General features: G+C 46.2%; 1 protein-coding gene across 1 annotated transcript in view; it reads left to right on the forward strand.

Moving 5' to 3' along the window:
* LOC133111905 (PH domain leucine-rich repeat-containing protein phosphatase 2-like) overlaps positions 1-13,084 on the forward strand; it is a 40,954-nt gene extending 27,870 nt beyond the window's left edge. Inside the window, exons 15-20 of the mRNA XM_061222543.1 lie at positions 811-941; positions 1,316-1,429; positions 2,657-2,851; positions 3,194-3,422; positions 4,237-5,501; positions 12,892-13,084. Of these exons, the coding sequence (XP_061078527.1) occupies positions 811-941; positions 1,316-1,429; positions 2,657-2,851; positions 3,194-3,422; positions 4,237-5,501; positions 12,892-13,084 (2,127 nt within the window). The remainder of the gene's footprint in view (positions 1-810; positions 942-1,315; positions 1,430-2,656; positions 2,852-3,193; positions 3,423-4,236; positions 5,502-12,891) is intronic.
* The last annotated feature ends 697 nt before the right edge of the window (positions 13,085-13,781 follow it).

Consider the following 13,781-nt stretch of genomic DNA (forward strand, 5'->3'; position numbering starts at 1 on the left):
TGAGTGAGTGAGTGAGTGAGTGAGTGAGTGAGTGCGTGCGTGCGTGCGTGAGTGCGTGCGTGAGTGCGTGAGTGAGTGAGTGAGTGAGTGAGTGAGTGAGTGAGTGAGTGAGTGAGTGAGTGAGTGAGTGAGTGAGTGCGTGAGTGAGTGAGTGAGTGAGTGAGTGAGTGAGTGAGTGAGTGCGTGAGTGAGTGAGTGCGTGAGTGCGTGAGTGCGTGAGTGCGTGAGTGAGTGAGTGAGTGAGTGAGTGTTGCCCTGTGTTCTCTCTGCTCTGCAGCTGGTGGATCTGAGCTGTAATGGTGAGCGTGAGCGTGAGTGTGTGTTCAGTTGCCCTGTGCTCTCTGTGCTCTGTAGCTGGTGGATCTGAGCTGTAATAAGTTGTGTGAGCGTGAGTGTGTGTTCAGTTGCCCTGTGCTCTGCAGCTGATGGATCTGAGCTGTAATAAGTTGTGTGAGCGTGAGTGTGTGTTCAGTTGCCCTGTGCTCTCTGTGCTCTGCAGCTGATGGATCTGAGCTGTAATAAGTTGTGTGAGCGTGAGTGTGTGTTCAGTTGCCCTGTGCTCTGCAGCTGGTGGATCTGAGCTGTAATGGTGAGCGTGAGCCTGAGCGTGAGTGTGTGTTCAGTTGCCCTGTGCTCTCTGTGCTCTGCAGCTGGTGGATCTGAGCTGTAATGAGTTGTGTGAGTGTGAGCGTGAGCGTGTGTTCAGTTGCTCTGTGCTCTCTGTGCTCTGCAGCTGGTGGATCTGAGCTGTAATGAGTTGTGTGAGCGTGAGAGTGTGTTCAGTTGCCCTGTGCTCTCTGTGCTCTGCAGCTGGTGGATCTGAGCTGTAATGAGTTGCGGGAGGTGGTGCTGTCGGACGCTGTGCCTGCGACCCTGCAGGAGCTGGACCTGACGGGAAACTGCAGCCTGGGCCTGGAGCACCAGACCCTCAACCTGTTCAGGTGGGAGCCGGGCTACAGGGGGCTACAGGGGGGCTACGGGGGCTACAGCCAGGGAGTCAGCCCCACACACTCTGGGGTGGGATTCAGGGCATTTGGGTTTCAATGTAGGACAGTGTTTCTGATCCTTCGTTCCCAGTGATTTGCTGTAAATGACGAGATGATTGCCTCAGGTCAAATACAAGCACTGTAAATTGCCCTTGATAAGCCAGGAAGGAAAACTACTGAAGTTTTAGATGGGAGAAATGTATTGTATTTCAGCAGGAAATTAAAGATTTATAATGTATCTATCATGTACACTGTTGCTTCCATCAAGCAAGAAACTTTGTTTCTATGTTTTTATCTTATTTTGCGCGTCGGTGCACGTTTGTCTTCAGTCACATCGCGACCCTGAAGCTGGACCAGAAGCCGGCCGTGACAGTCGGAGATTCCCTGGGATCCTCCACCCGCTGGAATCACGGATACTCCGAGCTGAGCGGACACCGGAATAAGTGAGGAGACTAGGAGCACTTCGGAAAACCTTTAGTCCATCTCAAGTATTTTAGTCTTATATTTAGACAAATTACTTTTATTTCGCCCAATAAGACAAAAGAAATATTGCCAATGAGGTGAGAGGGTTTGACTCACGGTATGCCAATGGTGTGAGGCAACAGTAACTTAAAGCAAGTTCATATTTTCTACATAAGAGAAAAAAGGACGCTTTTAAGTCTTATTACAAGACTAAAATACTTTGGAGTTAAAACAGACATTTTTGCAGTGAGAGAGTCTGAGGCTCTTGAGAGAGTGTCTGAGAGAAGACTGAGGAGGATTCTGGGTATGTTTGGGAAATGGGGAAGAGAGGGGCAACAGACACTATATGGCTCTATTGTAAGCCATCGTTATCAAATGATGACGTCTTCTCTGTGGGATTTAAGTGTGTGTGTGTGTGTTTGTGTGCGTGTGTGCATGTGACACGTTTCCTCTGTTTTCTCTGGGATATAAAGTGTGTGTGGATGTAATGTATGTGCGTGTGTTTGCTTGTGAGTGTGCGACTGCGTATATGTACTCTATGTGCCCACTGCAAAAAATGTCTCTCTTAAACTTTTTAGTCTTGTTATAATGAGACTTAAGATCTTTCCTTTTTTTCTTTCAAGTACAAAATATTAGCTTATTTTAAGTTAATGTTTGCTTGACACGTGAAATTTTCTTATTCCATTGGCAAATATTGAAATGAGTCAAACTGTTTTACGTCACTGGTGATATTTGTATTTTTTTAAATGAATCTTAATTTAAGACTTTTGGTTTATGCAGTATACGTGTTACTGTTACAAGCAGCCAAAATGAGCTTCCTCCGTAGGGTGGCCGGGCTCAGCCTTAGAGATAGGGTGAGGAGCTCGGAGTAGAGCCGCTGCTCCTTTGCGTCGAAAGGAGCCAATTGAGGTGGTTCGGGCATCTGATCAGGATGCCTCCTGGGCGCCTCCCTTTGGAGGTTATCCGGGCTCGTCCAACTGGGCGGAGACCCTGAGGTAGACCCAGAACCCGCTGGAGAGAATATATATCTCTCCTGGCCTGGGAACGCCTCGGGATCCCCCAGGAGGAGCTGGAATGCGTTGCTGGGGAGAGGGACGCCTGGAATACCCAGCTTAGCCTACTGCCACCGCGACCCGACTCCGGATAAGTGGGTGATAATGGATGGATGAATGGGTGTTACTGTTACTGACCCTCTGCTCTTGTTCTAGGTTGTGTGTGTCGGTGCTAGCTGTGGATCGATTCCGGGACAGCGCGGAGGCTGCCTATGGCATCTTTGATGGGGACCGCAATGAGGAAGTGCCCCGCCTACTGCAGTGCACCATGGGAGAGGTGCTGGCTGAGGAGATCGAGCAGTCCAGTGTGGACAGCGTGTACATGAGCCACACCTTCCTTACGTCACACCGGTACGGTGCCCCCACACACACACAAACACACAAACACACAAACAGTCAGAATGAGCAAGTGTGTCATGTTCATGTAGATCTATGTTAAATGTAGCTTCTGCAGTCAGAATGAGCAGATGTGTTATGTTCATGTAGATCTATGTTAAATGTAGCTTCTGCAGTCTGATTGAGCAGATGTGTTATGTTCATGTAGATCTATGTTAAATGTAGCTTCTGCTGTCTGATTGAGCAGATGTGTTATGTTTATGTAGATCTATGTTAAATGTAGCTTCTGCAGTCAGATTGAGCAGGTGTGTAGTCCTCAGGCCCTCACCCTCTGTCCTCCTCCTCGTTGTGGTACAGTAAGCTGGGCGTGGCGGGGCAGAAGCTGGGCTCCTCCGCGCTGCTGTGCTACCTCCACCACGAGGCCTCCAGCCCCTCCAGCCTCAGCCTGACCCTGGCCAACGTGGGCACCTGCCAGGCGGTGCTGTGTCGTGACGGGCAGCCCCTGGCACTGTCGAAGGTCTTCAGCCTGGAGCAGAGCCCGGAGGAGACGGAGAGAGTGAAGTGCAGCAAGGCCATCATTACGGAGGTACTGCAACCTCCAGCCACCACCTGGGAACATCTGCTCAGTGGCGCTTTATTTTACAGGGTGTTAATTACCACACATTCACTGGGTAAATACCAGCTACTTGTGAAATTATTAGGTCAGTGTTTTAATTTCAGTGGCAAGTACTATGAAGCAAACTCTTCAGTCAGTAGCACTATCAGTAACTGTAACACTTGTATCACTAATTCATTCTGAAGTTAATGACCTGGGCAGAAAGAAAAGCAGGGCTGGATTTGGATTTGAGGACCCTTATTTTAGACCAGCGCTATTCAACTCCCAAGTCCTGCGGCCCGTAGTGTCTGCAGGCATTTCCTTCGGCCGTGCGCTACACCACCTGATTTCTGAAATGAGCTTATCTGAATCAAGCAGGTAAAATAATTAGTGAAATCAGGTGGTGTAGCGTACAGTAGGGGCAAATACCTGCAGACTCTGTGGCCCGCGGGATGTGGAGTTGAGTAGAGCTGGTTCAGACCCTGGACTTGAGTAGAGCTGATTTAGACCCTGCCTGTGCAGGATGGACTTGGGTAGAGCTGGTTTAGACCCTGCCTGGGCAGGATGGACTTGGGTAGAGCTGGTTTAGACCCTGCCTGGGCAGGATGGACTTGGGTAGAGCTGGTTTAGAACCTGCCTATGCAGGATGGACTTGGGTAGAGCTGGTTTAGACCCTGCCTGTGCGGGATGGACTTGGGTAGAGCTGGTTTAGACCCTGCCTGTGCGGGATGGACTTGGGTAGAGCTGGTTTAGACCCTGCCTGTGCGGGATGGAGCTGCAGTTGGACTGTTTTGCTGTGTTGCAGGATAACAAGGTGAGCGGGGTGACCCGGTGCTCTCGCCTGCTGGGCTGCTCCTACCTGTCCCCCTGGGTGCTGCCCCAGCCCTGGGTGCACACGGAGCCCCTCTGCCCCCAGGACGACTGCCTGATCCTGGGGAGCCGCTCGCTGTTCCAGGGGGTGTCGTACCGGGAGGCGGTGCGCACGGTGCAGGCCGTAAGGGACCCGCTGGCCGCCGCCAAAAAGCTGTGCACCCTGGCACAGAGCTACGGGTGCCGGGACAACGTGGGGGCGGTGGTGGTGTCGCTGAGGGTCGGGGGGGATGGGTGTACCTGCGAGGGAGAGGGGAGGGGGGGCGGTGGGGTAGGGCTGCCCCCAACTGCCCCTGCCTCTGCCCCTGCCCCCGCCCTCCTGGGAGACCCCCTGGCCCTGTCCTCCGGCAGTGAGCTCTCTGCCTCGGAGGTGGGCAGCGAGGCCGGCTCCACTGCCTCTGACGAGCCCCTCCCCTCCTCCTCCAGCCCCGCCCGAACGGAGCGGCCCTGCAGTCTGCACCCCGCGGGCCCCCCCAACGGGACGACGGGCCCCCCACCCGCCGGGGGCCTGATCCCAGGCCTGTTCCAGCGGCGGCCGCCCTGCGGCACCTTCTCCAGCAGCCGCTCGGACAACGGGCTGGACAGCGACGATGAGGCGCCACTAGAGGGCGTCATCTCCAACGGGAGCAGGGTGGAGGTGGAGGTGGACATCCACTGCTGCGCCTTCCAGATCCGCTCGGTCTTACCCCGAGCCCTCCTGGACAGCCAGGGGGTCCCGGACCTGGACCCGGAGCGGCGGGAGTCCGATCCCCCCGGCGGGAAGTCGCGCCGCAGGGAGAACGTTGTCGTGACGGCCACCAACGGCTGCCTGCTGGCGGTGTGTGGGAGGGAGTTCTCCGACCTCAGAAAGTCCCCGTCGTCCTCCAGCCTGTTCGGGAAGAAGCTGTCCAATGGCTCCGTGGTGGCCCTGGAGGACAGCCACAACCTCATCGAGGTGGCCCTGGAGGCGCCCAAGAAGAAGTCGGGCTACTTCGCCGCCCCGGCCCAGCAGGACCCCGAGGACCAGCTGGTGGTTCCGGCCGGGTTGGAGCAGGATGTCCGAGAGCAGCTGAGGATTCAGAACGCTGTCGTCCCGGGACCTCCACCCCTGTCGACGCAACCGCCCCTCGCAAGAGACCCCGAACGGAGCCAGTCTCCTGCACCCCCCCAGGACCCGGTCCCCACCCCTCCCCTGCAGCAGGAGGTCTATGATACGGCACTGTAGGCGTTCGAGGGGCACTGTGCCACGCCCGCAGGCAATGAGATGCCGTACCATGGTTGGCCCCCTTGGAACATTCTGGATGGCTTTCCTTTTGGGTGGTCTTAAGGTCTCCTTGAGCCCAGAATGCAGTTCTGATTGCATTGTGACAGTTCCAGTGCTCTGAAATCAGTTTCACTGTGACTGATATTTTCCCTTGGAAATTCTGTCGGAATATGTGACTAGAGGGTGCTAGAGGAGGGCCATCACTGAAGGCCAAAATCCTGAACTTCACTGGAATTCCCTGTATTAGTCGTCTGTGTAACACTGAAAAAGCTCTAAGCAACAATTGCCTTTTTATGCAGCTTAACAGTCACTTACTGTAACCGGCTGCGATTTCCACATCATCTCTTTATTTACCGTTGTGAACATCTCCTGTCCCAAGGGATCTCGAAGGTCTCCAATGTCACTCATAAATGGCATGAAGATGGGACCCAAAGTGCCTCCTACACCAAACTCTACTCCTCCTGGCCTAGGTATTCCCGCTGGAGTATTTATCCTGGGGAACGTTATCACTGTGACACATGTGGTACAATCACCTGGGCCAGGGTTCCCCTCTCTCTGACCTCTGACCCTGATGATGCCTTGGCTGGTCTTGTTCACTGGCAGAACTGAAATGGGGTTTTTAATGTACATATTCTGGTTTTGCGGGAGGTTCATTTTTTATTTTAACATAAATGAATAGCAAATGTGGTCCCAAGCAATATTTGCTTCAAAGAAAGGGGGCTTTAATCACCAAGTGAAATCATTGATCGGTATGAGCTCAAAGAAGCACTGTTACTGGCGCTTGGTCATGGACTGAGTTGTGTTTATCCACCTGAAAGGAATATATGACTGTCCTGTACGTCATTTTCAACCCTGGGCATTGCTGTTCGTCGAAGTTCAGTGTTCCTTTCACTAACTACTAGCTGCTTATTTACTCTTGAAACCAAACTCGGTGGAACGAGGGTTAATGGCCCACCTGCTCTCTACGCAGTGCGTTTCAGGGTGTTGTGAGAGTGTGAGTGAGGCTAACCCCAGGCCTGGCTCATGTCCTCGGTCCACCCCGCTCCCTAAACTGGGATTACACCAGATCCATCGTAACATCGTGGATTAATGGGGTTGATGTACAATCGACACTTCAGTCTTTAGGAATCTTGGAAAGAGACTTAAGAAGATAATTATATAAAATTTCAGAGTGCAATGTTTTCACCTTTAACAATAGAACATATTGCAGTAACTGTAACGTCAAGTCCAAAACATAAAGGCTTGCACACACACAGGATGACTGAAAGCAAAATGCATTTAAAGATGCAGGTGTTGGTTTGTGTTTTTTGATTACCTGCACCTGCATAAAAAGATGTGCAGTTTGTAATGCTGTGTAACTGGCTGAAACATGCAATTTTTTTTTTTTTTTTGTTAGTTTTTATTATCTTAAGATTTTTACATGCAATTTATGCCTTCCTCCTGTGCATGTGTGGGCCTGTGTGTATGTTTTGGACTGAATGTTTTGTTGGTGATGTGCACTGTAGTATCTTGAGCACAATGATTTAAAACGTTTCCAGAAACCACAGCCGATAACTGTGTGATCTAGTCGGGAAGTAGAGAATCATTCATCTCAGTGCGTGTGTGTTTTAGTGCAGCGTGATCCATGAGGAGTGCCTGAGAAGGCTAATCGCGCACTCCCACGCAATACTTCTGTTTTTATGGGGGAAAAACTGACTGGAGAGTAACCGTCCAGGAACGACTCCCATCTACCTATATTCATGAACACAGGTGGTAAAATAGGGTAAAATCGGGGGTGGGATCTCTCCAACAGAGCTTCCTATTCTTCTAGATGAATGTTGGCCCAAGGATGACTGTGCAAAAAGCTTTTTTAGGATCAAGTGAGACTCTGAACTAACACTGAGAATGCACTCAAAGTCCTAGCCTGAGATTTTCACTCCTTGCCCAAACATGTCCCGAGAGTAATAGAAAAGCATAAGGAGTATATGGTATTATTTATTTTTGCAGTCAATTGAACATATATACCTGTGTGTGTGTGTGGTTCTGTGTGGTTCTGTGTGTGTGTGTGGTTGCAATAAGGACTATTGCAGTCATGCAGTATGAATATGTTTAATGAAATAATAAGGTTGGGGGAACAGTCAGTTAATATATTTATCTCTCCATGTTTTTGAACCAGTTTACAAGCAGACTGAATTATGGGAGATGCTGACACCTAGTGGTAAAAATTGAGAACTGTTGCAACCGACTTTTCTCTTGACATTTTGTTGACTTCATGTTTCAAACTTGTGAAGGTTTCTGAAAACTAATTTGACAGAGATTTCATGCATATTTCAGTCGTAGAAACAAACAAACAAACAAACAAACAAGTGAACATAATCAAAAGCTCGACACCTGACTTTGCTACTAGAAGTGAGGCCAAGTTCTGTATGTATACTACTAGCCGTCTGATTTATAGTGGGCTTAACAGTGTACTGTATGATTAAAACTGGCTGAGTCAGTTATTTAAACTCTGTGTGTTTCAGTGGGATTGAGTGGGTGGCTATTCACACTACAGTAAATACAGGCATTTCTCTATGATTGAGGGATATGGTGAGAAAATAACTTAAATGAATTTAACTCAAGGTTTATAGAATCTCTGCCTTAGCTGATGGCACAGCTCTGTGCCAAACATCATATGCAGCAGGTCTCTCAAACTCTGTCCATAGAATGTATTCTCTTAAAGGATGTGGAGGTGTTCAGTTAAGGTTACATGGTAACGGTCTCCAAGGTGATATGTCCAACTGAAGCAGCAGTTTCTGGACCATAGTCTGTCATTGAGTTTGACTGTGCTGGTGTTGTAGTTTTGGGCTGACATACAGTTGGACACTAAAGAGGCAGGCATTTTTAAAGACGGTGTATTCCAGACTTCATTATCTAATTGTACAATGTCTAGAAATTGGAAGAAAGTGTAAAAATGAAAAAAAATGAAAAAAGAGAAACAAATTGGACAAAAAAAGACAAAAATGTATGAACATTCATATCTTGTTTTCATGGTTAGGCTGGAGGAAGACACAAATTCTTTCCCTTTGCATTCAACTAGCTTGAAATGCTCTTCGAATATACAAGATACTCTATGGTGATTAACTGCTTTTTAATCATTAACAGAATTAGCATTAAGTGATATTTTGAACTGGTGGAAAATCCTCATTGTGCCAAAAATATGCTTAAACCGCACCGTTTCTTTTAAAAGTAGGTTTGCAAGATGAGGTGGCAATGGCTGTTTGTGTTGAGACGACTGGAAAATCTACTTTCATACTATGCAGGAGTTATTTGTGGTATGCTGTGGGTGTTATGGCAATATTTCAGTTTGTGTCTGTGAAAGAGGCAGGATGTTATTTTCCCCTTACTGCACACAAATGCTCCCTCTATAACTGTCTCCTTATGGCTTATATACTTTTAAAATGAAATAAACATCACCTTTGTTTCTCCTGTTAGCATGGCCAAGGGTCAACTGAACAGAGTGAGGGCAGCTGAAAGCAAGTAGGCTGAGGTACTGCAATGCGGGGACAATTTAAACATTATTTTTAAATTATATATGCAACGTATTTCAGATTGTTAAATCCATATTAGTGTGACCTTTAACTTGGTGTGGCTTACAAAGAAATTCAAGCACTGTTAAGATGGTGACTATGTGTTTGTGTGTGCATGTATGTACATGTGTGTATGTGAGTGTGACTAAGTTTTTATTGAGTGACAGCAGACATACACTATGACTTTATTAGGTAGACCTGTACACCAGCTTATTAATGCAAATATTTCATCAGCAAATCGTGTGGCAGCAACTAAATGCATAAAAGCGTGCACACGTGGTCAAGAGGTTCAGCAGTTTTTCAGACCAAATGTCAGAATGGGGGAAGAAATGTGATCCAAGTGACTGATCATGGAATGATTGTTGGTGCCAGACAGGGTGGTTTGAGTATCTCTGAAACTGCTGATCTCCTGGGATTTTCATGCAGAACAGTCTCCAGAGTTATCAGAGAATGGTGTGAAAAACTAGTAAATACCTAATTAAGTGCTCACTGAGTGTGTACAGGATACAGTGTACAGAATTAGACTTGAGTTCCCCTGGTATGGCCAAATTACTCCTGCCAAATTATTTCTGCAAAAGTAAGTCCTTGAAGACCTTTTTTTCCCCAAAATCATAGAATAAAATGTAAATATTTTGATCTGTGCTAAATTCACAGGTCACACTTTAGTTCCCCTTGAATAATCACTGTGAAAGCAGCCATTCCAAGGTCATTGGTAACAGGTAAAGTCTGAATATACCATCATTGTACATGCTCGATGTAGGAGGAATGTATGTGTACTACATATGGCAAGAATGTGCTTGCCTGTTATAATGAATGAAATGTACAACCGAGATCTGTTTCTCTATAGTAGCTTGTTGATACATACTTCTATGGGATGAGTGTCCTACATGTGAGAGGAGTTTAAATGTTGATCCATTGACTTTTCTGTGAGTCATTGCACGGCCATTCCATGAAAATTCATGCTTTTTTGTGCACAATATTAGTTGTATCATCATCATCTTTAAAAGAAAGAACAAACTACTAAATGTTTTGATGCTCAATACAAAAACCCTCTGCCCTCAAACATGCAAGTTAAAAAAAGCCACCAGATAATGTGCCTTTATTCAAGTTCTCACGAATATACAGTATGACTGTAGTTATAGTACACATTAAATAAACTCGTGCCACTTTGTTTACATTTTAAATTGAAACATTTTGCCCTGTCTGACCAGCTTGTCAGCTAATTTTTCATACTTTGAACTGTGTCTGTGCCACTTTTCATAAAATTGTGTTTCTTTTGAGAAATTATGTAATTACATTACATTACATTATTGGCATTTGGCAGACGCTTTTATCCAGAGCGACATACAGTTGATTAGACTAAGCAGGCGACAATCCCCCCTGGAGCAATGCAGGGTTAAGGGCCTTGCTCAGGGGCCCAACGGCTGTGTGGATCTTATTGTGGCTACACTGGGAATCGAACCGCCAACCTTGCGGGTCCCAGTCATGTACCTTAACCACTACACCACAGGCCACCCCTAATTTATATTGCCTGCAAGCAGAGTTGTAACATTATTTTTGTATTTCAAATCTGGTCCATTGTGTACCACAGAATATAAAAGAAGTATGATTATTATTCAATTCAATTGTGGATGAGTTAACCTTTTGTTTTATAATAATGCACACACACAGAGACCAGGACCAGGTGAAAAACTTGGGTGGGCCACAGGGTACAGATGCATTGAATTTAATTCAAGGAAGCTATCTTTAAAATAAGGACAAAATATACATAGTATACAAAATAGTATTTAATTGGGGCCACATTTAAAAATTATAATTAAATAATGCTTAGTACTTCTGAGCAGTATGTAGTGGTTTGTTGTTTTCGGGATGGCTTTCCCAGTTTACGTGATTTAATTTTTTTGTGTTTTAGATGATGAATTCACTCAGTGTATGTGCGCTGTGGGAACGTGTGTTAACAAGGTATTCGTTTCATCAAGAATTCCCAGATTCACCCAGAATGTGCGTGCGTGCAAACGATTTATGTAATTTATTTTCTTTTCTTTTAAAAATGCCCAAATATTTTCTCACAATACCATGAAAGCTGATGATTCTTTTTGTCATTCATTACTTAGACGTCCTTTTCGGGAATTTAGAATTTAATTTTACTGATATTGTCACTGAGTAAGAAACTTTGTTGTTTTCAGAACTAATTATTGATGTGTTTAATGTCTGTCATGTTCAAAATGCTATGTGTATGGTGATGCAGCATACATGTATACACATACGCACCAATGATTAGCATACAAATTTATATTTTGTGTTTCGAAGGCATTAAGTATTTGAAGCATACATAATATTTTTATATTTAAATTTTAAACATGACGGAAACCACTGCGGAAATTCCAGTTATGTATCTAGTTTATTAAGTACTTTATGTTGATTTAATGTGTCAAAAAAAGACTGAGAGCACTTTTGCTGTTCATCAGCCAAAACTGAAACTGTTTGGAGTGGGCAAGGCTTCGTTATTTCACTTGATATGCTGCTATGACTGATTTTGGGCAGAAAAGCTGTATTTTTAATCAACTTTTCAACCAAAGTAGCAATAAAGATTTATACTGTGAAATATGGTATTTAGGCCGGTCTTTCTTATCTTGTGAATTTTAATTGTCTTGATTATTCATAAACAATTAGGTGAATTTCTCCAGTACCACAAAAGGTGATTTTCTGTTGCATCATCTTATGCTTATTCATGGTCATTGAAGGCCATGAATCTTACTTTGGTGCCAGCTGGCTCAGAGAACTATACATTAAGTGGACAGGCAATCACGTTTATATTACAACCACATTGAAATAAATGCACACAAAGGGTTTTTAAGGGTTTTATTGGGAAAAATGTTTTTCAGTGGAAAATGAAAAAATACATATGTCCAAAATGTGAAAAAGTTTAAATGATATGATATCATTTGATAGGAAATCATGTTTATATAGGAGATGGAGTCGGGAGGCGGGAGTCACACAGTCCACACGGCTCTGTGGATCACGGTCTGCGGTCTCGTACCCGTCATGTTTCTCCGTACGCGGGAGTCACGGACGGCTGATTGGGGGGATTAATGACGTGGCTAATGAAACCGGCACCGTGGGTTAATTAGCCCATTGTGAGCAGCGAGGAGGCTGAACGCCCAGCCAAATCACGGCAGGCTGCTATGGTTACTATGGGTGGGCTGAAATTAAACGATGTAGGGAGAAAACACAAGGGTTCCAGATGAGGTTTTCATTTACCAGGTGAATGTGTGGGAACCGGTGTGTCAGGGTCTGCTTGAGTCGGCCATTGTGGTGTGTGTGTGTGTATACATTTGTATGTATGTGTGTGTGTGCGTGTGTATACATGTGAATATAGCAGTGATGGGGTCCTGTTGGAGTGCCTGGGGGCCTGTCTTTTCAGTCTAATGAGAGAAGCAGTGAAAGTGACCCCACTTCCCCTGTAGGCAGTGTGCTGTGCTCTTCCTGTGAATACAGGGTGTGCTGTCAGATCTCTGATTGCTCCTACCCCCCTACACACACACACACACACACACACACACATACACACCACACACCACACACCATCTCTCTCTCTCTCTCTCTCTCTCTCTCTCTCTCTCTCTCTCTCTCTCTCTCTCTCTCTCTCTCTCTCTCTCTCTCTCTCTCTCTCTCTCCTCTCTCTCTCTCTCTCTCTCTCTATGTTTCATGGACAGGAAGCTGATTTGGGTACTACCTTTGTGGCGTGTCTCCCCATTCTCACAGTGGTTTATTGCCGTTTTTCCCCTCGTCCTTCCAGGTACAGGCAGCGGTGTCGGCGCAGTTGCCCACAGAGGACCTTCACCGATGGGGACAGGGGCATGTGCGTCAGCTGCCCCGAACCGTGCGCCGACTGCAGGAGCAAGACCCTGTGCCTGTCCTGCCAGGACCAGCACTTCCTGTCCCTGCAGTATCGTCTGAGTCTCCCAATTATTCACCCTGAGAGGTCCTGAGTGGCTCTTTCAATGAAGACATTCATCAAGAGATGGGTCCTATGAAATAAGGCAACATCAAGATCACATTTTCAAGCCTTGGCAGTCTTTAGCCAATCAGAATTTAGATGGGTTTGGGTTTATTGGGGGTTGCTTTTGTTACTTACTTGGCTGCCTAGTGATGGCTGTGTTGTGTGCTGGCTGTGGGCATCACGGTAATTCAAGCACCTTAGCTGCAGTGCCACTCATGCAGTGAGCAGACTTATTATTAAAAACATTGCATGAGGGCTTTGCCATGACATGCCTTTTACACAGAGTATAGGTGGAAAAATGGAAATGCAAAAAACACAATTTGTAGAAACCGCTTTTCGTACCGTAACCGTTATGTACCTGCCATATATGCTGTTAGAGTACATGATACATCAATGCAAACTGATACCCACCTGCTGTCGTCTTCCTCAGGGTGTTGGGGAGTTGCATGCCAATGTAGGGTTGGCTTTTATTTTATGCTGTGTTTGAGCAAGAGCTTAGATGAATTTCTGCTAATATGGTACAGTTTCTAGTCTAGTATAAGGGGAAAAATGGAAATGGTAATAACTGTCACATCAGATTTGGCAGTGAATATGACCTTGCAATATACTTAAGGGCAAGGATAACATTGTACCTTTGCTTTGGGTTGTTTGGTATGTTTGCTTTAAGCCTATGTAGCTTACAGCCT

The sequence above is a fragment of the Conger conger genome, chromosome 15 (assembly GCF_963514075.1).
Source record: "Conger conger chromosome 15, fConCon1.1, whole genome shotgun sequence".
NCBI classification, from domain to species: domain Eukaryota; kingdom Metazoa; phylum Chordata; class Actinopteri; order Anguilliformes; family Congridae; genus Conger; species Conger conger.